General features: G+C 42.1%; 1 protein-coding gene and 1 pseudogene across 3 annotated transcripts; one reads left to right on the top strand and one right to left on the bottom strand.

The window, feature by feature from the left end:
* Window positions 1–2912: 2912 nt before the first annotated feature.
* On the top strand, window positions 2913–15949 carry FUS (FUS RNA binding protein). Of its 2 annotated transcripts, none has more exons than XM_080912442.1 (15): window positions 2913–2985; window positions 5025–5049; window positions 5172–5326; window positions 6737–6878; window positions 7020–7207; window positions 7461–7677; window positions 9304–9338; window positions 10799–10831; window positions 11953–12056; window positions 12853–12982; window positions 13788–13889; window positions 14018–14141; window positions 15089–15189; window positions 15306–15450; window positions 15692–15949. In XM_080912442.1, the coding sequence occupies exons 1-15, from the start codon at window positions 2973–2975 to the stop codon at window positions 15729–15731; spliced, it is 1554 nt and encodes a 517-aa protein (XP_080768568.1). In that variant the 5' UTR covers window positions 2913–2972; the 3' UTR covers window positions 15732–15949. The 2 variants fall into 2 exon arrangements, with proteins under 2 accessions (XP_080768568.1, XP_080768567.1); XM_080912441.1 differs by having other exon boundaries at window positions 6734–6878; window positions 15692–15945.
* Window positions 15950–19996: 4047 nt separating this feature from the next.
* LOC308417655 (gamma-secretase subunit PEN-2-like) lies at window positions 19997–20363 on the bottom strand (annotated as a pseudogene). Its single transcript has 2 exons — window positions 20346–20363; window positions 19997–20272 (listed from the first exon to the last, which is right to left on the bottom strand). The product of its transcript is annotated as a gamma-secretase subunit PEN-2-like (transcript).
* Window positions 20364–26733: the final 6370 nt, after the last annotated feature.

Raw genomic sequence — 26733 nt, 5'->3', positions numbered from 1 at the left:
GAGAGGTTTGTAGGAGGCCAGAGGTCAACATCAGCTGTTTTCCTCTATTGCAACTTATTGTATTTATTTAAAATCAAGAAAGATTGGGTGAGAGAGATGGGTTAAGAGCACTGGCTGTTCCTCCAGAGAGAGGATCAGGGTTCAATTCCTAGCACCCACATGGCAGTTCATCTGTGATTTCCAGTTTCAGGGGATTCAATATTCTCATACATTCACATAAAATAAAATTTAAAAAAACCAAATACTAAACTATTTTTAAAAAAAAAGATTGATGGGGCTGGAGAGATGGCTCAGTGGTTAAGAGCACTGACTGCTCTTCCAGAGGTCCTGAGTTCAATTTCCAGTAACTATATAGTGGCTCACAACCATCTGTAATGGGATCTGATGCCTTCTTCTGGTGTGTCTGAAGACAGCAACAGCGTACTCATACATAAAATAAATAAATCTTAAAAAGAAAAAAGAAAAAAAAAGAGAGTGCTTACTGCTTGTCTTAGGGTTTAAAAAATTGATGTGTGTGTTTTTGAGTCTATGTGTGTGTGTGTGTGTGTGTGTGATTCTCTCTGTGCGTGTGTTTGAATATCTCTCTCTCTCTCTGTGTATTTGGGTCTCTGTGTGTTCCATGTGTGTACAAGTGTCTCCAGAGTCCACAAGAGTCCAATTTCTTGGAGCTGAAGTTACAGGCATTGTCAGCTGCACAAAGTATGTGTTGGGAATTGAAGCCAGGTCCTTTGCACACTTAACAGGTGTGCCATCTCTCTGGCCCTGCTACTGTCTTCACAGAGGCCTCACAGATCTGCCTGCTTCTGTTAGGATTAAGGCCTCTGCCACCATCACCTTGCTATAAAAACAACTTTTAAATGAACATGTATTTAACCTTATTATGGTCAGGCCTAGTTAAAGGGGAGTTACAAGCCAGGTTGTGGTGCACAACTTTAATCCTAGTACTTGGGAGGCAAAGGCAGGAGAAGCTCTGAGTTCAAGGCCAGCCTGGTCTACAGGGTTCCAGAACTCCCAGGCTTACACTGAGAAACTCTATCTTGCCCCTATGCGCCCCCCCCAAAAATGGTTTACAAATAAAAAAACTACATAATACAGTAGAACTACAGTGTGCTCTCTTTCTCAATTTGGGTTTTGTTTTGTTGTTTTTTTTTTTTTTTTCAAGGATCTTACGCTATTCTAGACTGGCTAGAACTCACTTTAAAGCCTAAACTGGCTATGAACTGGCAGGCTTCCTACTTCAGCTTCCTGCTGAGCCATCACTTCTGACTTATTCTTGTTTTGATTGATATGAGATAGGATTGTCTAATACTGACTGCAGGACCTTCACGTGGCCAAGTAAAATCCAATCCCTGTTCTTTTCCTTAGATCCAGGAGGAAGGCAATCCTTAGACAAGAAGCAGTCTAGAGGAGGCCTGGGCCTGCCTGTCCCCTGCCTGCTTCTCACCATCTCTTCACACCGTCCCCTGGGTCAGCGGTAGTTTCTAAGAAAAGGACAATGCCTATCTTTTCTCCAGTATCCCCTCCCAGGACACAGCTAAAGTGGATTCATAGAGCAGGCTCTCTGTCAAGCTTGGTCCTCTTTGTTCTTATCATGTTTGGGCTGACAAGTACTTCATCCACTAGGTAAACTCCCACTAGGAATGTCATCTCCTCAGACCCATCCTAACCTCTTCATTGCAAACTGAATCACCTGATCTCTGTGATCCCAGAGTCCCGGGTATTGGAATTACAGTTGGTTGTTTGCCCACATGAGGATACTAGGAACCTATGTCTTCTCTAGAGCAGCTCTCTCTCTCCAGCTCCCTTGAATTTCATTCTGCTTTTGAACTGACAAAAAGTGTACACACTTTAAAATGCTTTAATCATTTCATGCAACCAAGAAGCAATTTGTAGTTTCACAGACTTAGAGTTTAAAGATCAGAAGGTCTGACCCTGAACGCCATCCACGTTCTTAGTCTAGCGGCTCTCTGCTCTCATAAGATCCAATTCATCTCCACTCCACCTCTGCCTAGCTCCGGGACTGGAGATGTACTCAGGGTCATGCACAGGCTAAGCAGTCGCTCTATCATTAAGCTACATTCCCCAGACTTCATTTGTAGCAGGCAGATTTCTTTACAAGATGATGATGGGGAAAACCAGGACGACTGTAATTCCAGAATGCACAGGGCTAAGGCAAATAGGATCATGAATTCGAGATCAACTGAGCTGCACTGAGAAGCCAAATTAAAAAAAAGGGGGGGGGGGATTGTGGGTTTTGAAGCCACTTAAATTGTATACGTATGTATTAGTGTTGAACCAGGCTAGGGCCGGGGGGTCCAGACTAAAGCTCTTCTTTTAGGTTAAACGTCACAATCTAGAAACCTTGTTAAGGTCTAAAGAACAGCACTACTAAGTGAAAAACGAGACTGATCAGTGTGCTGTCAGGAGAGAATGTGCAGGACCAGAGCGACATTGCGTTTCACTCAGTTGATAGGCCAGGGCAAGCGAAAGCAAGCCTTCCCCAGTGAAAGTGGGGCCCTGCCGTGGGGCCGGCCAAAGGGATTTCGGTTCCCACACCCGGAGACTCCAGGCCCTGACTACAGTTCCGCTCTTAAGCGCTGGGCCCTGGCACCTCCCATAGCGGGAGGCCGGGTCGTACCATTCTGCCTCCAGAGGGGTAGAGGTCTGTGGAAGACGAGTCCCGGAGGACGGCTGAGAGCTCATTGCCACAAAGATAAAGTACGATCGAGTGTGTTAGTGTGAAGCGAATCCGCTTTTCTTCTGTCTTCCTGGACTGTCTATATCCTCGGGAAGGGGTGGGAACCTGGGCGTGCCTCCCCCTCGCGCTGTTCGACTTGGTACGTCCGCGTGGCGCGTAGGCGGCAGCGGTACTTAAGGCCGGCGCGGGAGGCGGGGCTGCTCAGTCCTCGCGGCGTCCCTTCGCAGTCTCCTGGAACTCTGTTGCTTGGCGGCCGGTGCGCGCGTGCGCGGACATGGCTTCAAACGGTATGTGAGAGCGCGAGGCGGCGATGGCGCGTCCCTGGGAAGCCTCGTTCCCTCGTAGCAAGGCTTTTGTTTTTTCGGTGGGCCTGTGGTGGCGGGCGAGTGTGGGCTCCCGCACCTCTGGCGGGAAGGGGAAGCAGCGAGAGGAGGAAAGGGGAGGGCGGTGTCGCCATCTTGTTTGGCTCCTCTGGCGCCTTTGGCGCGGAGACTGTGCTTTCTCTCATGGACCATTCACTTGGGTCGAGTGTTGAGAGGGACGCTGCCTGGCGACGTGGAGTGAGGGGTGAGGAAGCTCCGGGTCTCCTCGGCCTCGCCCCACCCCCTCCCTCCGTTCCGGGCCTCGCTTTGTCGCAGTGCTGCATCCGGGCACTTGGTGCGCGCACGCGCTCCTCTGGCCCCTCCCCCTTTCTCGCCGCGTCCCCCCCCCCCTTCCCCCCAGCCCTCCTCGCCCGCCTGGAGTTGGTGAGTTTTTTTGTCGCGAGACCCTCGGCGGAAGACTTCTGGTCCGGTGTTGGCCTCGCCCTGCTCCCTCGGTCCCTCGGGAAGGGGCGGGGCCTTCCTCTTCCCGCCTCCGTGGCCTCCAGGCCCGAGCGGAAACTCCTAGTTGGCTCGCGTGTCCGTGGGATTAGGAGAACCGCGGGGGAATGACCAACGGATCCAGGGACCCCGACCTGAATTTCCCGCTTGTGAATTTAGTTTTCCTGAGGCAGGAAGGAAATCAAAGGAGTCGCTTTCCGAGGCCACATCCTCTTCGCTGTCATTTTTGTCTAGTGCGGGGGCAGAGCTTGGGTTTCCTGCATGGAGCTGCAGAGCTACTGCTACTCTGTTTAAAGTGCTCTCTGCTTAGGCGGGAACTTAGGCGGGAACTCAATTACTTAGTAGTCACAGGTCGGGAGCCTCGAGAGTACTATGCCACTTGGGGTTAAAGATTTGCTGCCTTGAATGCTTGGCTTTGTACTGAAACTTCACTTTTCCCTTAATAAGGTCTCTAAGGTTGGTTACAAGGTGAATGAATGTTCTTAAAGACGTTTGTGTTGGAGGGGGTCACATTCCTTGGGCTGACTGTGAGAGTTGATCATGACTCCTTTTCCATACCACCTTTTCTGTAAAGCTGCTGTGAAATTACAGAACGTGGTGGTGTGTGCTGCAGGTCTCGGAAAGACCAGTCAAAAGGACTTTTTAAAGTTCAGGGATGATTTGTATTTTGAGAATTTTTTTTTCTTTAAAAAAGAAGAGATTGAGCCAGGTGTGGTGCCACATGCCTTTAATCTTAGGACTAGAGAGGTAGAGATAGGTAGATCTGTGTGAGTTCGAGGCCAGCCTGGTCTACATAGTGAATTCTGGAACAGTCAAGTACATAATAGAGATTTCTGTCTCAAAATGAAACAATGGCTGGAGAGATGGCTCAGTGGTTAAGAGCACTGACTGCTCTTCCAGAGGTCCTGAGTTCAAATCCCAGCAACCACATGGTGGCTCACAACCATCTGTAATGGGATTAGATGCCCTCTTCTGGTCTTTGAAGACAGGGACAGTATAGTCATATACATTAAATCTAAAAAGAAATCAAAAAGGCTAAAAGGATGTGGTGGTGTTCACCTTTTAATCCCAGCATTTGGGAGGCAGAGGCAGATGGAGCTTTGTAAGTATTAAATTTAAGGCCATCCTGGTCTACAGAGTGAGTTTCATAATTCTGCCTCAAGAATGTAAATACAGAACCAGTCTTTCACAAGAATGTTTGTAGATATTAGTAGTTATTCACTGTGATGCTGAATGGTAGCTTGCTTAGCATGACCCAAGCCCTGGGTTCTACCTGGAACAAAAGTCAAAGACTCCTTGGTGTCTAGTAGAAATTTGTGCTTTCTTTGCTTTTTTTAATAAAACTTGGCTATTTTCATCTTTTGTTACAACTGAACTTTAGCCTGCTTTTGCAATTACATTTTTGTAGAATTATTTCATCTGGAGTGCCTAGTACAAAGGTTGAAGAACTTAGTTCTATTCCATTCTTAACTAAAATTAAGACCTTTTTCTCCCATCTTTTACAGATTATACCCAACAAGCAACTCAAAGGTGAGTACTGTTTCTGGTCTGGAGCTTGTAGACAGCAAGGGTGATTAACTTGAGTTTTATGTGTTTCTGTATGCTTTTGTTGTTCTTTTAGTTGAAGATTACTGGTCTGTTCTTTCTTCTAGCTACGGGGCCTATCCTACCCAGCCTGGGCAGGGCTACTCCCAACAGAGTAATCAGCCCTATGGCCAGCAAAGTTACAGTGGTTATGGCCAATCAGCTGACACTTCAGGATACGGCCAGAGCAGCTATGGTTCTTCTTATGGACAGACCCAAAATAGTGAGTCTCTTAGTGGAACACATCTTCATCCATTTCTTTCTGAATGTTAACCTTTTTAAAACCTGAACAATACTGAAATTCCCACATTTTTCCTTTTCAGTCTCCAATTGCTAACATTTTAGTCAATCTTTTCAAACAAAAATACTGATTGGTAATTGTTTCTATGTTGGAAGATTTCTCCCTGCTTGCTATTTTTTTTGAAAAATCAAGTTTGATAAAGAACCAGTTTAGTATGATAGGAAGAAAATGGTTTGCTTGGGAAATTCTTGAAGTTGGACTGACAATCTGATTTACATAGGTGGTGCCCTTTTTACCTCAAAGGGTAAAACGTTTTCTGTCCATATCAGCACATTAAAAGTGTAGGACCAGGATTGGTGGCACACCTTTAATTGCAGCACTTTGGGAGGCAGAGAGACCAGTGGATCTCCTGAATCTGAGTTAGAGGCCAGTCTGGTCTACCAAGTGAGTTCTGCCATAGCCAGGGCTAAATTTTGCTACTGTTAATGGTATCAGATACACCCAAAGAAAGGGGTTTCAACCTACAGGTTAAGACCGTTGATTTAGAAGTTGAGGCAGCTTGAATTCTGCGAGACCCTGTCACAAAGGATTGGGTGGTTGGCTGCAGAGAGGGCCTAGCAACTGAGACGGGCATATATATGTGTGTATATGTGTGTATATATGTATATATGTGAATATATATAAACATAAAACACACACACATACCCACATACAATACTTGCCTATATATTTGAGGATGTCCTTGAACCTTTGGTTTTCCTGCCTGTGAGTGTTGGGAGCAAAGGCATGTATCACAATTCCTGGTTTATGATGGTGTTGAAGATCAGATGAACTCTTATGTATGCTAAGCAAGTACTCTGTCAGCTTCCCTTTTGCTTCTGATAGCCTCCTGATTTAGAGGATCAGCATGAAATACTAGGCTTGGTGTGTTTAAAGATTAGCAAGTTTTAAAAAACTAGATAAACATAATTTTTCTAACTTATTCTGTTATATGTTACATGTGGAGGTTAGAGGATAATTCTGTAGGGTCAGTTGTGTCTACCTTTTCTTTTTCCACCAATTGAACCCAAGTTGTCAAGACCTTCACGGCAAGTCTTTCACTACGATTTTCCAGATCTTAAACTGATCTTTCTCCATTCTCCTGGTAGCTGCTAATAATACCTATGATGATCACCCTCCTCCCAAGTATGGATGAATACTGGGAAGTATGTTTTTTTCAAGCTAGTTCTTGCTCTGTATCTATTTTCTCATTATATAGCTCTGTTTGACCTGAACTGGATATGTAGACCAATTTGGCCTCACTTGAACAGCAATCTGATTCTGTCTCCCAAATGTTAGGATTAAAAATGAATGCTATATACTAGTCTTTTTTTTTTTTCCCCTTTGTAGCAGGCTATGGAACTCAGTCAGCTCCCCAGGGATATGGTTCCACTGGTGGCTATGGCAGCAGCCAAAGTTCCCAGTCTTCTTATGGGCAGCAGTCCTCCTACCCTGGCTATGGCCAACAGCCAGCTCCTAGCAGCACCTCAGGAAGGTAAGGTGGTATGGGAAGAGGGGTAAGGCCAGAAAATGTTGGTAAACTGCTGGATCTTTTGATGGGTAGTGAAAGGGAATGGCTTAAAATTAAAACAAGGTCATTTTGCAAATCATAATTCTGGTTTTGTTTTCCATTTAGTTATGGTGGCAGCTCTCAGAGCAGCAGCTATGGGCAGCCCCAGAGTGGAGGCTATGGTCAACAGTCTGGCTATGGTGGACAGCAACAAAGCTATGGACAGCAACAAAGCTCTTACAACCCACCTCAGGGTTATGGACAACAGAATCAGTACAACAGCAGCAGTGGAGGTGGTGGAGGAGGTGGTGGAGGTGAGGAAGTACCTTCAGTTCTATCTCCTTATTCACCAAATTTGCCAATATCCTAATATTGTGACTTTCTTGTTCGCTAGGTTTCTGATCTTTACTGTCCTTTTAGTGGCACCATTGGCCCTTTCCATGATACTTCATATCCCTTCACTTTTATTGCTGAGAACTAAAACCAGAAATTTGTGTATGCTAAGCATGCATAGCTACTAAACACTCCCCACCCCCTTTAAAAAGCATTTTTTTGTTTTCCTTACAGGCAACTATGGCCAAGATCAGTCCTCTATGAGTGGCGGCGGTGGCGGTGGTGGTTATGGCAATCAGGACCAGAGTGGTGGCGGCGGTGGTGGCTACGGGGGAGGCCAGCAGGATCGTGGGGGCCGTGGCAGGGGCGGTGGAGGTGGTTACAACCGAAGCAGTGGTGGCTATGAACCCAGAGGCCGTGGAGGTGGCCGAGGAGGCAGAGGCGGCATGGGGTAGGTGTCTGATGAGCCAGGGAGCATCCTCAATGGGGAATGTTGCATGGATCTCCCTTGAAGTCATTCCCTAGTGCATGGTTAGTATTGTTCTCCGGGCATATGTAAGGACTTCAGTTTGTGGCCAGTAGTGTTTCTTTGTATATTCATTCCTATTATGTTTTTGTGAGAACTTGGGAGCCAAAAATTTCATTCATAGCTCTGAGTAGAGATTTGGTTATTGGTGCATTTATTTCCAAAGAAAAAGAATATACACAGATACATATGGATTGATTGAAGTCATTGTTATCTCAGGCAAGAAACTTGGGAGTAAAGACTTGTTTGCAAGGGAAACCTATTCCTGGGAAATATTAGGGAAACTTCTGCATATTCCCATGTGTCTTCCAAGGGAGTTGGTAATGGTTAACTTGACCTCTCAGCTTGTAGGAATTGGCTATTTACTCATCCATATTCTGTAGTTACTTGAATCATGAGCCTGATTTGCACTAATTTGGCTGATTTTGTGTGTGACTTGGTTCATTTATGGGGTCTTCTGACTGAAGTGTGCAGATTTTCAGGGTAAAATACACTTGACAGTGGTATTCTGCTTTCTTATTCCACTGTTTACCTTTACTTGGTCAAATATCAAATCATCAACTTGTCCAATCGAATCTCTTCTAGTTGAAGTAAAATCCTAGATTTGATGTTAAAATAGTTTGTCAAATCTGTTGGTGACTTTGAAGGGACCTTATTTATCTCCCTTTGAAAAGGGGAAAATGTCAGTGATACTTCTTTTTTTGAAAAAAGTAGGTTATTTTGAGTTTGTATATGGTAAGTATTCAGAGGTGGGTGGGGGCAATCTCAAAATCATGCAAAAATATGAAAAACTCTTGTGTGCGTGTGTTTAATGCAAAACTTTAAAAAGAAAAACAACTGTTATGTGACTGTTAACTTGCTCTGCATTTTATGTGCCACAGGTATGAAAGGTGACATTGCAAAATACTCCGCTCTTCTCACAGTGTAGAAGGGGTGACCCCGGGGGTGAAGGGTGATTTAAAAACAGCTCAGTAGTTAGGATAGGGCTTAGATGAGATTGTCTTGCTCTAAGGGGAAAATTGCCTTTGGTTGTGACTTTTTACGGAATGGGGTTGAGTCTGCTTGCTGCTTTCAAAGCAAAAACTACAAAACAACAACAACAAAAAACTGTGTTGAGGGCTATCCCAGGGCCTGGTGTGAAATGTCTTCTGGGAAATTTGGGGTAGATCTTTAAACCAACTGCTGGGTTGTCCACCACTTGAAACAAGAGGAAATACATCTACGTCAGAAGAACAACCAAGGAAAATGTGCTTTTTTAATTTTTTTTCCAGAGGATAGAGATACAACTTTTTAAAGTAAAATCCTTAACTGTGTCTGAGAAATTGCACACGTGTGTGATAAGCTCAAAGGTCAGACAAGGGTGGTCAGGAAGGGGTATATTTTAGTAGCCACTTGACTCTTTCCCAAAACACCATCCCATGTTTGGGGAACATTAAAACAACAACAAAAAAAATATCCAAAAACAAAACAAACAAAACAAAAACAAAAACAAAAAACCCTTTTGTAGCCGTTGGAAGCTTCATGTCCTTTCTTCTAACTTGTCTTCTCCAGCGGAAGTGACCGTGGTGGCTTCAATAAATTTGGTGGTAAGTGAACAGAGTTTCCAAAATTCCCAACTCCCAGCAATGCTTTGTCTGATTGTTCATTTGCAGATGTCTTAGCGTGTTAAGTGTCAAAGGTTTCTAAAGTGTCTGTAGCCACCTCCAGAAGGGGTGGGGTAGAATGCCTCCTGCTGCCACATGTGTGCTAACCCTGAGGCAGGCAGGGATAAGCTCTTGGCAGTTTGTTACTAAATTGGTTTTACCCAAGTTAATAGAAGTATTTAGTAGGCCTCTTGGTGGGTGTTGCCACGTCTAGCACTTAGTGACTACACCATCATGAGCAACTGGGGAATGTTTTGGATCATGTGGTGCCAACTTGGCTTTAGGATCCTTTTGATCAGTGTGTCCAAGGTGTGTGTGCAAGTGTGTGTGTGTGCGTATGTATACACAACCTCCCAAATGTTTTAATTTAGGGAGAGGGACATGAAATAGTGCCCTGCCCTGAGGATGGTAAAGTTGGTGTGTATATATATTTATATTAAATAGTGATGTCAATGCAATTCTACATATATACTCAAATGCATAGGAACTAGATCTGGGAAGGAAGGTGTGGACTACTTCAAGAAAGATCTTTTGAGTGTTTTGCTCATGGGAAATAACCAGGTTTTAAACAGCACAAACTTGAATTCATGGGAAAAAAATGGCAAATTTGAGAAGTCTCCTAGTAAGATGGAACTTTTCTGGTTTGTTTTAACAACATGGTTTCTTGATTTGTTTAAACATTTAAAGCCAAAGGCTTGGGGTTCATGACTTAGGTGTCATTGTGTACAGGTACAATATTATTTTTATATGGTGAATTAGGTAAACATTGGTTAAAGATGGTGTCTTGGAAAAAAATAGAGGCTGTATTATGAAAACATTTCTGGTCTGTTCCCTGGGACATGTTATTAAAATACAATAGCTACTATGTATATTTCTTATTTTCATGTTGCTTTGGGGAAACAACATGGTTAAGAATGGTTTTCAAGCTGAAATTACAAATTGTTCTACAAGGGTTGTCTTTGGTGTAAAAGTTTGGAGAAACTGGATGGGTGCACATCACATTGCTGGTGTTGAGCTTATGTTTCTCTTGTGAGAGAACAGGGCCAAGTTATTTATGAGTTGGTTGGTTAATTTAAATGAGTTACTAATGTCCCTATCCCCATCTGTGCTGAGGACATTTTCCAGCCCTAGCTGGGGGAAAACAGCATTTTCTTGAAGTGTGGCATTATCTATGGGGACTCAAAGTAACAGATCTTAAGAAAGGGGCCCTTGTCTCCGTGAGATTCGTCTAGAATTTTCAACACTGGGAAGGCCTCAGGATAGGGTTTGGAGAGAGGCTGGAAGCAATTACCTAATACATTCTGAGAATGAATTGATGTTAATTTGTTGCCTTATCTGTCCTTTACAGTTAACTAATGGCTCCTTTGCCTTGTTTTTGTTTTCTTTTTTTTCATGTAACTAAGGTCCTCGGGATCAAGGATCTCGTCACGATTCTGGTAAGTCCATGGTTTTTATACAGTTTTCACTTGGATTTTCATTGAAATTAAAAAGTACTGCAAATGTGGAAAGAGATTGTGCTATATAAATACTAGAGACACTGGATCTGGAGGTTTAGAATGAATTCTAGTAAATCTTGGGCATTGCTTGAAAGCTGCTCATTTACAGTTCACAAGTAACTAACCTAGATACGATGTTTTAAACCTTTATTCCTAGCAGGATGATCTCTTGAGTTCAGATCAAGGCCAGCCTGCTCTACAGAGCTAGTTTCAGGACAGCCTGGGCTATACAGAGAAATCAGTTTGTAAAACCAAAACAAAGACATTCACCCATCTAAACTGTTGAATAACAGGTGGATAAAAAGACCAGATTGCAAGATATATAAGGGAACCATTTTAGTAAATGTTTTTATTTATTTAAGAGATGTTATTTATGATGGTATTTCTATTGCTATACTACATTTTTTTGAATGTAAAATTGGTTTTATTTTTAAAAATTTTTTAGTTTAAAAAGTTGTCTATTTTGAGGCAGGATCTCTACGTAGTCTAACTGTCCTGGAACTATGTAGACCAGGCTGTTCTAGAATTCAGAGATCCAGGGCTGGATTTGGCTCAGTGGTTAAGAGCACTGATTGCTTTTCTGGAGGTCCTGAGTTCAATTCCCAGCAATCACATGTGGCTCACAACCATCTATTATGACATCCAATGCCCTCTTCTGGTGTATCTGAAGACAGCAGTGTACTCACATATAAAATTAATAATCTCCAAAAAAATTTTTGATATCTACTTGCCTCTGCCTCTAAAATGCTGGATGTTAGAGTGCTCCACCATGCCCTGGTATGAAAAGTGCTCTTTTACTAAAGAGTCCAGAAAGTTTGGAAGCTGGTTTCTGTATTAGTAGGTTTCAGTGTTTCAAGGACAATAATGAGAGTAAATGTAAAACTTTTGACGGAGGTAAATAATATTCAAATATTAGGATAAGGATGGATTGTTTTGGATTATTATAATTCCTGTACATTTTTTTTAAAAGCTTTAATATCAAATACTTCTATGCTGTTGGTATACCTGACTAACTTTTGTCTTTCTTGTGCTCTTTAAATTTTCATCTGTTGAACAAGCAGAACAGGATAATTCAGATAACAATACCATCTTCGTGCAAGGCCTAGGCGAGAATGTTACAATTGAATCTGTGGCTGATTACTTCAAGCAGATTGGAATTATTAAGGTATTTGTTAAACAGAGTAGGTACTTCCTCTTACTCTTTTTACAGGTTCTTATACTTCACTTGTCATTAGAAACAAGTCTTGGTGATACTCAATAGTAAAAGCAAGTCTTGTTGGCATTTTGAGATTAGAGTATAATCCTTTTTTAAAGAATACATTTAAACTGTTTATTCCCAGCAGAGACAAGTGATCTCTGATCTAGGTTCATGGCCAGCCTGGTCCATATGGGTTTCAGAAAATAGAATTCTAAGATTTTGTAGAGACTTTTGTAAAGAGGAATGTTGGGATGGTTGTTGCTACCTTTATTTAGCAACATTTAGTTGTTGCTTTTTAAAAAGAAAGGACAAAAAGATAAATCTAATGAAGAACTTTCTCAAAGACACAGTGTAAACCATGATTAAACTTAAGTTATATTACAGGAAATAACAGGAAGAGTAATTGGGAAGAGAGGAGCCTGAATTTGGAATAAGTCTTAGGGGAAAGATGGAGGTTTCTACAGGCTCTGTGCGTTTGTAGATTGAACTAACTTTAGATCAGGTTGAATCTTTTCAGACTAAAACAGTGTAACAAAGTTTTGCTGCCTTGATGGTGATTGAGCTCTGTGAGTTGTGGCTGCTATGAAAGTATTGTATCCACTGAGTAAATTCATAGTACATAATCACTATGAAGTGATTAATCGTGTACAGTGAATTATATATAGGCTATATACAAATACTGGGCTAAGACCTGCATTTATCATCTGAAGATTGATAATCCATTGTTTTTTTTTTTTTTTTTTGTTTGTTTTTTGTTTTCCAGACAAACAAGAAAACTGGACAGCCTATGATTAATTTGTATACAGACAGAGAAACTGGGAAGTTGAAGGGTGAGGCAACAGTCTCATTTGATGACCCACCTTCTGCTAAAGCTGCAATTGACTGGTTTGATGGTATGTATCAAAAAGATTATAGAAGTGGGTGGTTGGGCTAGGAAAACAGGTTCCATTTTGGGAGTTCAGGTCTGTGGCACCTAGGTTTTATTTATTTAGGTTTATGGAAAGTTTGAGGTTTAGACAATGACTTGCAGGTACAGTTCTTTAATGTGGTTCACTGGGGTGGAACTTAAGTGGTTAGGCTTGCCATCAAGCACCTTTACCTGCTGAGCCGTCTTGTAGGCCTTTGGGTTTCAGCATTTATTGTGTGCTGTCAGTGAACAAACCATCTGGGGTTTGTTTTTTACCATGTGGACTTGTGGGATTGAATATGGGTCATCAGGCTTGGTGGCGGGCACTCTCACCAAGTTATCTTGTCCCCCCTTTTTGGTATGGTGCTAGAGTTTAAACCGAGCCCTTCTATATTATACTGGATTTCCAGTCCCTCTTTTCGTCTTTTGAGATAGGGTTTCTCTACGTAGCCTTGGCTGGTCTCAAACTAGAGATCTGTCTTTGCCTCTTGAGTGCTAGGTTTGAAGGCATGTGTCACCACTGACCAGCCCCAAAACCTTTATAGCTTCCTCTTAAAAATATTTTTGCGTTTAAAAATTAGAGGCTGGGCATAGTGATGTGTGTCTTTAATCCTAGCCCTTGGGAGGCAGAGACAGGTGGATCTCTTGAGTTTGAGGTCAGCTAGAGTTATATAGTTTCATGATAGCCAGGGCTAAATAGTGAAAGCCTGTCCTAAACAAATAGTAAGTTTCCACATAGGGCTTTCATACATACTTCATTTTGGTTAAATCACCCACTGTTACTTCTTTAGGTAAAGAATTCTCTGGGAATCCTATTAAAGTTTCTTTTGCTACCCGCCGAGCTGACTTCAATCGGGGTGGTGGAAATGGTCGTGGAGGCCGAGGGCGAGGTGGTGAGTCTTTACTTTTTTCTGGTTTAAAGAGGTTATAGAACACAATGCTGAAGATGATGAAAGTAAGTTTTATGGAAGAGTTAAACTACTCAAACTAAGGAAATGGTTAATGATTGCATCTGTACTAGGACCTATGGGACGTGGAGGCTATGGAGGAGGTGGCAGTGGTGGCGGTGGCCGAGGAGGATTCCCCAGTGGAGGTGGTGGAGGTGGAGGACAGCAACGAGCTGGGGACTGGAAGTGTCCTAATCCGTGAGTAGTAATTTGGCTTTTTTTTTTTTTTTAAGTTTTTGTGTGATCCTTGATACTATATTAAAAGTTCAGAATTTTTTTTCCAAACTACTGTGTGTCAAGATCACATTGTCAATGGAAGATTGAGTTAATAGTTTACCTAGGGAAGGTTAGATGTACAGTCTTTAGACATGCTCTTTCCAAGTGCACGTCTAGAACTTCAGAAAGTACAGAACCCTATTTGTCTTTTTTTTTCCTTTGGTATTTTAAAGACAGTTTCTTTTTGTGGTCCTGGCTGTCTGGAGCGTACAATAAAGACCCAGTTGGCCTCCAACTTAAAAGATAACATCTGATTGCCTCCCAAGTGCTGGGATTAAAAACCTTTGCCACCATCACTTGGGTTTTAGTTACTTTCCCATTGTAATATAAGACTGTGACCAAGGCAAATTATAAAAAGATAGTGTTTAATTTAGGGCACAGTTTCATAGGATTAGAGTTCTTGACCACGGTGGGGGGAGAATGGAGAGGAGCCAGGCAAGCATGGCATGGGGTAATAGCCAAGAACTCATCTTGAGACAGTAACTGAGGAGAGAACTGGGCTTTCCCCCTAGCCCACCTCCTAATCCTCCCCCCCTGGGAACCAACTATTTAAACATGAGCTTAAGCCTCCATTGTCATTCAAACCACCACACAAATACTAGATACTAAGAATAAGGTCTATAACTGAGATTCAGAGTGGGTAGATAGTGATTCATTAACAGTGGAGTGAGACTTTCAGACAGGATTTCTGAAGATTTCTGTTGAAAGCCGAGCTGTGGCAAACAAACTGAAAAAAGGATGAATGGTGGTAGTGGCTTAGGTTTAATAATCTCTTTCTTTGGCTCTTGGTGAGAAACTAGCTCTTGAAGTCTTGTGAATTCAATGTTAAGATTGTACCCTTTACAAATAATTACCATTCATTTTTTTAGAACTTGTGAGAACATGAACTTCTCTTGGAGAAATGAATGCAACCAGTGTAAGGCACCTAAGCCAGATGGCCCAGGAGGGGGACCAGGAGGCTCTCATATGGGTAAGAAGGAAGCAGAGCTGGAATTGAGGTCCAGAAAGAGCCCCACACTTTAGATTTGCAAGGGTAGAGGGAGGGAAGGTAGAATTGAGGATGATACATGACTTTCTTTGTTCTAGGGGGAAACTATGGAGATGATCGACGTGGCAGAGGAGGATATGATCGGGGCGGCTACCGAGGCAGAGGAGGGGACCGCGGGGGCTTCAGAGGGGGCCGGGGTGGTGGGGACAGAGGCGGTTTTGGCCCTGGCAAGATGGACTCCAGGTGAGTAAGTCAAAACAATACTCATGAAAATTGGTTAGAGATCCTGAGGAAATAGGTTTCCCTGGGAAAGTGCAGGTTAGCTGGTTATGTTTTTGGGAAGGAAGAGGAAGAATTCAGAACCCAGTCTTGAAAGGCTATTTTGCTTTAAAGTCATTTGTTGGGTAGCAGGGACAAGTAAGGTATTTGAAGGGTGTGTATGGGTTTGGTAATTCTGAATCTAACAGATAACCTTTTCTTACAGGGGAGAGCACAGACAGGATCGCAGGGAGAGGCCATATTAGCCTGGCTCCTGAAGTTCTGGAACAGCTCTTCCTGTACCCAGTGTTACCCTTGTTATTTTGTAAACTTACAATTCAGGATCGCTCATGGATATTTTTTTTGGGGGGGGGTAAGCAGTGTGTGTGTATGTGTGTGTGTCAGACTACCGTAATTGTAACCATATCTCTGGTTCCCATTAAAAAACATTTTAGTTAAATTCTGGTTTCCCCAGTTTACTTCCTGGTCCATGTTACTAAACGTGGGGCAATAAAGTCCCCCAGAAATGTCTTGCTCAGCAGGAATTGGAATCATGTTCCTAACTAGTAGGAAGTAGGATAAAGTAATCTTGATGTAGGAGAGAAAAGACAATTAGTCTTGAGTGGAAAAAGACCATGCATACAGTGGTCTGAGTGGATCACTTTCTACATATATCTTGTTTTTTAAATTTAAGAAATTTTAAATTGTCATTTAAGATTTGATACTTTGAACTCCATGTTTCAGCTAGGATTATAGAGTTAATGGAAAATTAATATAGCCCTGACCTTAAATCTCTGCCTTCTGGGTACTAGAATTAAAGGTGGTTGCCATTCCTGGGTATAATTCTTTCTTTTAAGGGGGAAGTTAAACAATAAAGGGAAATTGGTAAAGTCAGTGAGTTTAAACATTGTAAGATTAATAACTTGTCTATATTTGCCAACTACTTGCTGAATATTTAGATTAGTATGTAGAACTGAAAACTAGCCATGAATGGTATGTATTGGTAATCCCAGCACTGGGAAGGCAGAATTTCCAGCTTTGATTGAGTTATATAGTAACACTCTGTCCCAAAGCTAACAAACCCAAATCAGTTGTGCATGGTTAAGGATTTTCCTAAATTTCTGGTACTTGGATGTGGAGACAGGAGGATCAGAAGTTCAAGGCCAACATGGACTGCAAGCATGAATCCCCTCCCCATAAAAAAGGGCACCTCCCCCTAAATAGGCAAGCATCATGTCTCAGAATGTAGCACAAACTGCTGAAACTTGTGTTTTTGTATGATGGGGTTTTTGTAGACCAGGCTGGTCTGCTTGGTTTCTGCATCTATAGTGCTGGGATTAAAGGTGTGTGCTACTAACTCCCAGCTGTAACATGCTTTTTAAACAAAATGCATGTCTCACTCTTCTCCAATTAAAGGTGAGGTACATCATCACAGCCAACCAATTGCATGGTTCTTTGAGCACCAACCTATTTATAGGTGACAACTCTTAAAAAGTAGAATTATAGTTAAAACTGCCTAGGACAAAGATAGTGTTTTGGTTGTACTAGGTACAAGACTACTATTAAAGACAAGAGCTGTCCATTGATTTGTACCTCCACTGAAGGTTTTTTGGATGGTCTTGGCATTTAGCCTTTTCATGCCTGGTATAGGAGTACTTGAAAATGTAAGAATCCTGGGACTGGAGTGATGGCTGAGCAGAGCAACTAGCTGTTAACAATTTCCAGCAACCACATCTGGGTGGCTCACAATCACCTGTGGGATCAGATGCCCTCTTGTGTCAAGCAGGTATATACACAGCACATAAAATCTTGTAAAGGTATGAATTCTCAGCACTTGAGAGGCAGAGGCTGGCAGATTGCAGGACAGCAAGGGTTATACAAAAAGACCCAGTCTAAAGAGCCCAGAAATTATAAGTTGGTAATCAGTTTCCCCAGTGCTGGGATTATAGACACCATGTCAACCTGATTCCTACAGAATTTCTACCTTTGTATAGAAGGTGATACCTGAAGCATACTTGACAAGAGACCTGAAGCTGGTAAGTTGTTTCTTGCCAAGTCATGCCTTCTCCCACCAAAGGCTTAAGTCATAAGTTGGAAGTTTTTGCTGAAGTGTAGTCCTCCCAGACTGGGTTTCCTTGCTCCTTGTGTAGTCCTGGCTGTCCTGGTATACTTGATCTGTATACCAGGCTGACCTTGAACTTGAGAAATCCACCTAGAGAGGAATTTTTCATTTTCAGATCTAGTGACTGGAGGCAGGAAACCATGGCTCTATTAGAGATTCACCTGCTTGCAAGGAAGAAGTAGGCATGCTTTAAAGGTTGGATGTTCTAAATGTTCTTTGGGCAGTGTTTTTATACTTTGTATATATGTGGAAATTCTTATGCCTGGGTAAGAACTCTTGAGTTCTTACTGTGATGTACCTGCATCTGTTGATTAGATAGGTGTTAATTTGGTTTGAGAGGCACTCACATACTAGGATACTAATACATTAGCTTGTTTCCCTAGTCTATACAGCTAGAAGGAATGCAGATTAAAATTTTTTTTCTAGTTTTAAGTTCATTTATGTGTCTGTATTGTTTGCATATGTGTTAGGTGTGGGTATGTGCAGAGGCTAGAAGACTGGGATCAGGAGGTAGTTATTACAGGCAGTTGCTAATCACATGTTGTGGGTGCTTGTAGGAACAGGACCAGTGTGTGCTTTTTTTGTGGGTGGGTTTGTTTTGTATTTTTGAGATTGGGTTTATAGCCCTGGCTGTCATGGAATTTGATTATGTGCTATTGATCTTGGCGCCATCCTTTCCTGCCCGAAAGTTGGAGTTTATTACCAATTAACTAGTGTACAATGTTTGGTACTGGTTAGGTCCAGTATAGTAATGTGGGCAGATGAAGATAGTTGGTTGTGGTGCCAGGTGACCATTGGTGACAAAATTGTGACACCCAGTGTTGGGTTTTTTTTTTTGTTTTTTGTTTTTAGCTCTCTGATTTCTTGCTCTTAGCTTCATCCTTATAATAACAGTTAGGCAAGTAACAGTGTTTCATGTATCTGTTAACTGATTATAGATTTAGCTCTTTAAGGTTTCCCCCCAGTCCTGTGGATTGAACCTAGAGAATCATTGCTACCCAAGAGTTCTCAATGTCTGCACTTTTATTTTTGATTTATTTTACAGGCTGATAATTGAAGTCACTGTACCACTGTACCACAAATCCACAGACTCTGGATTTAAGGTTTTCTCACATCCCTCAGCTTTTTTGAATGGCTGGGATTCTGGCAACTTTTGTACATTTTAAATGTTCCTGAACTGTCTGAAACAGTTCATCTTCTTGTTGTAGGTGCTTGTAATTGAATTCAGACCTATGGATGCTGTGTTTTTACAAATTCATGCAAATGCATAGCATTTTTTAAAAATGGGATGTGGTTTATATTTTAATTCTAGGACTGGGACAGAATCAGGTGAATGGATGGATCACTGAGTTTAAAGCCAGCCTGCTTGTAGGCCAGCCTGACCTATGTAGACTGTGTTCTGTCTGCTTTCTGTATCCTGATGTACATGTGCAACTGGTTATGCGTGGAAATGAGAGGAAATATATTTCAGTTGATCTTGTGGGTTCTAGGAGTTGAAATGGCATCAGGTTTGATAGCAAGAACCTTTAGCTGTCTACCTGACACATTTGTAAACACATGTTCTTTCATAAGCACTTTTGAAAGTATTTTCCCCTATGCAAACTGGCATATGAGCATTAACCACAGAGTATGTTAATTTGCTTACATATGGATGCCATGAGCTCCTTCATCTTAACTAAGCACAGTCTCAATGCTGTGCCCCAGATTGGTCTTACAACTCCATGCTCAAAGCAACTGTTTGGCAACAGTTTATGTTGGAGTACCAGGTGATGTTACAAATTAGGGACACCTTGGGGGGGGGGGTTTGTGGGTGGGACAAGGTGTTTTGTCATCTGTTTCCTTTAGTTCTCAGTGTCTTTCCCCCCTCCCTTTATATAAAAGTTCTGTACCTTCAGCTTATAGGTTAGCAGTTGGTAGAATAGCCAAGAGTTCCAAGTGCTAGGAACTGAAGGTTGGTACTCTGATATTTACATTGATAAGCTTATAACTTTAGAACAGGTCCAGGTCCTTGTATTGGGTTGAAGTAATAGGGTCTCACTGTAGCTCTGGCTGCCCTGGAACTCACTATATAGACCGGTCTGATCTCAGATTCAGAGACCCGCCTGCATCAGCTCCTGAGTGCTGGGATTAAATATTTTAAAAGGTTTGTTTTTGAGACAGGGTCTTAGTATGTAGCGCTGGCTGTCCTAAACTCACAATTTAGACTAGGCAGGTTTTGAACTCAGATACCTGTCTGCCTCCAGAGTGCTGGAACTAAAGATGTGTGCTTCATTAGCACTCCCATGAGTTTTTTTTTTTTTTTTAAGTTAGGGTCTTTTATTGGGGCAGATGGGAAATGGGACAGATGTCTTCAGGGTCTGAGAGAAAGCTTAGAGCAGAAAAGTCCGTCCTAGGAGAAAGAACAGATGGCTAGCTTACCAAGTTGTCGGTGCCCAGGGGAATGGTGAAAGAGAGGTAGTCCCCAAGAGCACCCCAGCAGGGCCAGTAGATTTGGTAGTGAGAACAATCACCCAGAAGAGAAAGCTCACAGCTAAGCGCCAAACATAGCCTTTGATTTGGCTCTGCTCTGTGTAGGCTGGGGTGAGGAATGCCTCTGAAAAACCAGAAAATGTTGACAAAAGATAGCAACGCAAATCCACCAAGATAGTACTTCCAGCAGAGGTTCAACTTCTCATTGGACACCCGCTTTCACATTCATAATTGCACTAGAGATTGATGGTCCTAAGGCTCTGCAGAGCAAGACCCAAATGGCAGGTACAAGATCAGGAATAGCCATGCCCCAGTGGGGGGGGGGGTAATCCCTTTAGCCTGGAATTCTTTTGCAGGAGATGCTGTAGGTTTCTATGGGGTTTTTTCCCTCTGCTGAGATTTTTTTTTTAATGTTTATAATTTTGTGTATGTATAATTTTGCCTGCATGTATCTGTGTACCATGTGCATCCCTGGCTTATAGTGGTCTGAAGAGAGGGCATCAGATTCCTAGACTCAAGTTACAGATTGTTGAGAGTGACCATGTAGGTGCTGAGAACTGAACTCATCCTCTGGAAGACAGCAAGTGCTTAAAGTTGAACACTCCAGCTTTGATTCTTTTTTTTTTTCTTTTTAAAAAAACCTCTAGACAAGGGTCTTAGCTGTTCTTGAACTTACTAGTTTCTGGGAATGACCTGGAGAACCAGTGATTAAAGCTCTTGAAAAAGACACTTGTACAGCACATGTAAATACCTTCTGGGGATAGTATATAATCACAGCACATTTTAAGTAACTCAAAATTGTTGGTATTTTAGTTCACAAAGCTTTGTGAGTACTGCAAAAAGTAAGTATTTGACATTATTTTGTATATTCTGTTTCCTTTGATACATGCCCAGAAGTGATACTGCTATGAAAACTTATATTTATTGAGCTTTTGGAGACAAGATGTGATGGCAGATGCCAAAGCAGTTTCAGGCCTCTGTGGTGTTGGCCTAAAGAGAATGGAATAACTGCTAAGAGTGTTAGCAGACTTGACCTAAGGGGGTTTTTGTTTGTGGTGGCTAGCAATTTAAGTCTCCAGGAGATACTGAATCCTAGAGTCTAGGATGAGAGGCATCTGGTAGACTATAACTCTTGGCTGTAGTTTTAATCTTTTGGTATCCTGTGTGTGCTGGGGAGGAGGAGGGCTATAGTGGGAAGCCAAGCTGGACATACTTAAAAAAAAAAGCAACTATGTAGTTACTGGGATTTTACGCCTTTTTTTTGGGGGGGGGGGTGGACTTTGTAACCTTGGCTGGCCTGGAACTCCCGATGTAGACTAGACTGATCTCAGACTCATGCCTCTGTCTCTTGTTGGTATTAAATAAAGGTAGGTAACTACCAAACCCGGCCGAGTTATTCTTGTGTATATGAATGAATACCACTTGTTTGCAGGTATTTTTGAATGCCAGAAGAGGATGTTAGGCTCTCAGGTGCTTGGAACAAAACTCTTGAAAGCCAAGTATGTTTAATTGATAAGCCATCTATCCTTTAACATTTTTCAAAAAGTGAATTAACAGACTAGCATGGGATGGGTGGGCTTTTTACAGGCTATTCATATATCTCCTCAGGAGGTATCAGTGTTGCCCAATTAGAGATTCTTTGGAATGTCTGAAGTCTTAATAGAAACTTATGAAATGTTTCTTGCTGTTTTCTAGGGTAGTAGGTTTTTTATTTGATTTCTTTAGACTTTGAGTAAGTCTAATCAGTTTTATTTATTGTGGCTGTCTTAGCTTCTTTTCTATTGCTGTGATAAAAAACCATGGCCAGTGCAATTTACTCTTAATCTAATTGGGCTTATAAAGGATTGGCCTGTGATAGAACAAATGGTGCCAGGAGCAGCATAGAGCACACAAGTCACACCCTCTGTCTCCAACTCCTAAATAATTTTGCCAACTTCTCATTTAAACCATTAGTCTACAAAAAAAAAAATTCTCACCCTTGTGAGAAAGACTGAACTTTTGTCAATTGAGCTGGTCTGAGTGATCCTTTCTAAATTTAATATACAGATTATCTATTAGTAATACAGATAATTTAATAACCAAAACCTATAGTTAGGACCAGAAGTGCTGGAAGTTTCAGGTATTTTTAAGTTTTGGAACACTCATTTTGGTGTATATTGGTGTTAAAAAATGAATTTACTTGATACATACCTTAGCTTGGAGGTAATTTCATGTATTTATTCATAGTGTGCGTATTTTGATGGTGACCTGCCAGTGTGAGGTGAGGTGAGTTGACTATTTTTGAAGTGGAGTTTTATTCATGTTTAGCACAGGATGTTCTTGAAGTATTGATCTGCCAGTTGACTACTAGGACTATAGGCATGTACCCATTAACTGAGTAGAAGTTGCTTTTTGGAAAAACAAAAAACAAAACAGATGGGATGGGGGTTTCCTGTATCCCAGGCTGAGAATGACCTTGAGCAGTGCTTCAGTTTTACTTCAGTACCTATACTGACTTCCTCATGGTGGACTGGGAGGAGCATTTGTAAGTCAGATAAAGCCTTTTCTCCACAAGTTACTTGCTGATGTTTATCACAGATAATGAAACTTTAACTAGGATACCAATTAACGCAGAGAAGAGTCATTGGATTTTTCAGAGATGACCCAGGCATACATTCTCAGACTCTTTCTTCCTATGATTTATCCTTACTATTTTTAATTATGTGTATACAGGGTGTCTGGGGTGTGTGCATGTGGCCAGAGGCTTTGGATCACCTTGGAGCTTAAGTTACAGGTGGTTTTGAGTTCTGGGGACCAAACTTGGCCCTATCCCTGCCTCAGGATGTACTTCCTGCTTTCTATTACTATGTGGTTTCTTTGTCAACACAGCTGTCTTTTCCTTCCTTTAGATTTACATATTCTGTGAGCAATAGGTGTTTTGTCTTCATGGATATGTGTGTGTACATTGTGTGTATGCCTATGAATGATTGAGCCAGTATTGTGGGTGCTGGGAGCGTAATCTGGATCCTTGAGAAAGAACAGCAAGTGCTCATAATTGCTGCTGTCTCCAACTCATGGTTAAGATTGCCTCACACTGAAGCTCAGGCTGTCCTGAAACACTGTAGACCAGGCCTCTGCCTCCTGATGGCTGGGGATTATGGTATAAGGATATATGGCACATATAGGCTCAGCCCTATATATGGGTTTTTTAGAACATAAGCTTAGCGTTCGATGGCTTTTATTGTTCAAAATTTAAGCTTGAATAGGAGATTTGAGAAGGCAAATTCATCTTTTATGGTATCCACCTATAGTCCCGGGACTTTGGAAAACATCAGAAAATCACAAGTGATGCAGTTGAGTACTCAAAATACATGCCTGGCAGCATGGTGGCACACAACTTTAATCTTAGCACTCAGGCAAGAGGTAGGTGGGTCTTTGAGTTGAGCCAACCTGGTCTATATAGTGGGACTATCACCAACCCCCCCCCAAAAAAAAAAAACCAAAAAACACCCACCCTTCCCCTGGGAAAAAGGCAAAAATGTTTGTTTTTTTCTTTTGTAACTTTTAATTTTGTCAGGAGATTGGAGCAACATTAAGAGATTGGCATGAGCAATGATGGAAGTTTCTGAGTTGACTCCGTGGGGGTTTAGGACTGCTGGTGACAAGTTTGTCCACTGCCTATAGCAGCTGCTTGTGACTCCGGCATGGCTGTTTGAGCTGAACAGTGGCCACTAATTCTTGCTTGTAGTGTTTCCTGTAGCTGGTTTCTTACACTTCATGGTTTCTTTCTTTCATCCTTTATTCCGATCCTACCACCCTTGGTTTTACCCTCTAACACTAAATATAGAAACAGGAAAAGGTATTAGCAAAGTCCCTGAATCAAACTTCTTTCTTCTTTGACCATGGTTATTAAACTGCAAACAGCCAGCATCCATGCCTCTCAGGGGCCCTAGCATTTATTCTCTGAGAGGTTCCCAGACTTCCAAACCTCATACAATTGCAGAATCCACAGCTAGCAAAACCATGCTTCTGCTAGAGCTCCAGGCAAATCATGTGGTCAGGTTCTTCGAGCAGTCTGACATCTCTGGGATTAAAACGACAGCACATTCTTAAAATACCTTTGTTTTTTTTTAAAGAAACCAAAATTGCAGAGTTCTTGTCTAATTTTGGGCACTAGAGATGTGTAGGGTTGTTTTCTGGGTTTTAGCTACAACCAGGATTGGAAGAAGCTTTTAGATGGTGTTTGATGTAGCTGGTATAGGAGTGGCCTAGATGCAATTGGATGCCCTACTGGAAAGGGTTGGACACCAATGTGTATGTCTCAGTGCTGTTAAATAATGAGCTAGGGTCTCATTTTTCTCACTTTGGAGGGATGCTGATATACAGTTTTCATCATCACTAATAAGACCAGGAGCTGGGATTTGAATAACCCTAATGCCAGAAATCTAAGATAACTTTGAATGGAGTTTTCCCAGGAGAAAAATACAAAGGGAAAGGAATCCCATTTTGTGTGGGGGGATAGGTAAGGGTGGGTTGGGGCATGCACACCCAGGGCTTGTATGTAGAGGTAAAAAAAGGTAACCTTGGGTGTTAGACCTTGGTTTCCCATGTTTAAATTACTGGAGTTTACAACTCAATTGTTCTGGGAGCTTTAATCTGAAATTAAAGGTGGGGACCACCATGCCCAGTCTATTTAAGATTCTGTGTTCTTTTTTTTTTTTTTTTTCTTCCCCATAATTAACACTTTTTACAGGAGAGGCAGAGGTGCCTACAGGTTATCAAGGAGGCCCAGAATACCAAACACCATCTTCACTCCTTCCACTTGGTTTAAGTAAAGCCTCTTAGCTGTAGCAGGCCTCTGATTGGACCTCCCTGCTTCTAGACTGTCTAATGGCCTGAGTCACCAAAACTGGTCAGAGTAACAGATTCTTAATGGCACCTGAACTTCAAGCTTGGTTCTTAAGCTCCGTCTATCCCCATCTTCTCTCATACACTTTTACACATATACCCTGCTATCTGTTCACACTTGGCACTGAACACTTGGATTACAACTCTGGAAAGCCTTGAAGTCTACTTGTCTCAGTAAGCTCAAAGGCACACCCACTGGCTCAGAGAACATTACTTGTCAGTATCTTAAGACAAAGTGAACTGACCTTTCTAATAGACTGGACATACCAGTAAACCTTTTTGTCCTCTCCAATCACTAATAAAAATTTACATGAACTTGTTAGGCAGGTAGCCCAAGCCTTTGATCCCAGCTCTACTCAATCCAGTCAGGGATGTAGGGGTAGTGAGACTGGCTCAAACTCCATAGGTAGGACCATAACACAAGAGTAGGGCTGGAGAGGTGGCTCAGTGGTTAAGAGCTCTACCAAAGGTCCCAAGTTTAAGTCCCAGCAACCACATGGTGGCTTACAACCATTTGTAACAGGATCCAATGCCCTCTGAAGACAGCAACAATGTACTCATAAAGTAAATCTTTAAAGAATGAGGGTAACATCAGGGACAGGGGGTTAAGGAGATGAGCTGGGTGTGCTTAGTACTGTCAGAGAGCAACTGTCTGCCAGAGTCAAGCAGGATCAAAAAAAAAAACCAACAACCAAACAACCCCACAAGAGTAGCTACTGGAACTCAGTGGTAGAGGACTCCCCTACCATGTCTGCACCCTGGCTTTGTCCTCTGTCCCCTGAATGATGGCAATACCTGTTAATCCCAACACTGCTGAGAGATGAAGCAGAATGGCCCTGAAGCTCAGCCCGAGAGAATGCAACTGAACTGAGAAGTTTGTCTTTAAACTTCTGTGTACACATGCACCCATGTTCATACTCACACAATAACATTCCTAGTCTCTTTTAAAAAGGATAAGCCCTTGAGCATTGAAGAAATTCTGTAATCGAGTAGTGACTGCTCTTTCCAGGGGAAACCTATGTTAAATTCCCAGCCTGTAAACTCCAGTTCCAGGGAATCTGATGCCCTCTTCTGGCTTTGGTGGGTACTGCATGCACATGGTGCAGAGGCCTACGAACACCCCATCCCTCCAAACAAAACAAAGCTTTTTTAGAAAACCAATCATGCATAATTAAAAAGAAAAAAAAAAAAAAACTTGGGCTGAGCATGGAGATGCACGGCTTTAATCTCAGCACTCAAGTTAGAGGCCAGCTTTGTCTAGGCAGGTAGGGGTCCCATACCCCAACGTTCTATGGACTGGTTTGTTTCTAGATGCCCTTCTAAGCCAATTTTTTTTTTTAATGGAGATGGTTTCTTTGTGTACACTTGGCAGTCTCTGCCTCCTGAGTGCTGGGATTAAAGGTGTACACCACCATTACCTGGCTCCCATCCCCTCTCACTTTAAACTTTGACCTGGATAGGTAATGTTACGTGTGTACTCAAAGATAAAGTGTTTTGGTGTAATATGGGGAAAGCTCCCAAATGGAGAACCAGGAATAATTTGAGAAGCCTTTTGCACTAGGACAGAGAAGCCAGAACCTGAGTCTGAAATGTTGATGTTGGAGACTGATCTGTGCATGTTAGGTAGTGGTCTGTCACTGAGCCATACCCCTTAGCCCATGTGGCCTTTGGCAATATAGTTTAGCTCAGCAAATTCCGAGAGAGTCAAGAAAACACAAGTACAAATTGTTTTTTTTTCAAAAATTGAGTATATAAAGTCAGGAGCTAGATATGCAGCTGGAAAAGATACC

The sequence above is a fragment of the Micromys minutus genome (genome assembly GCF_963924665.1).
Source record: "Micromys minutus genome assembly, chromosome: 2".
Classification (NCBI taxonomy): Eukaryota; Metazoa; Chordata; class Mammalia; order Rodentia; family Muridae; genus Micromys; species Micromys minutus.
Note: the sequence above shows the minus strand (reverse complement) of the source record. Positions and strands in the feature narration are given on the sequence as shown.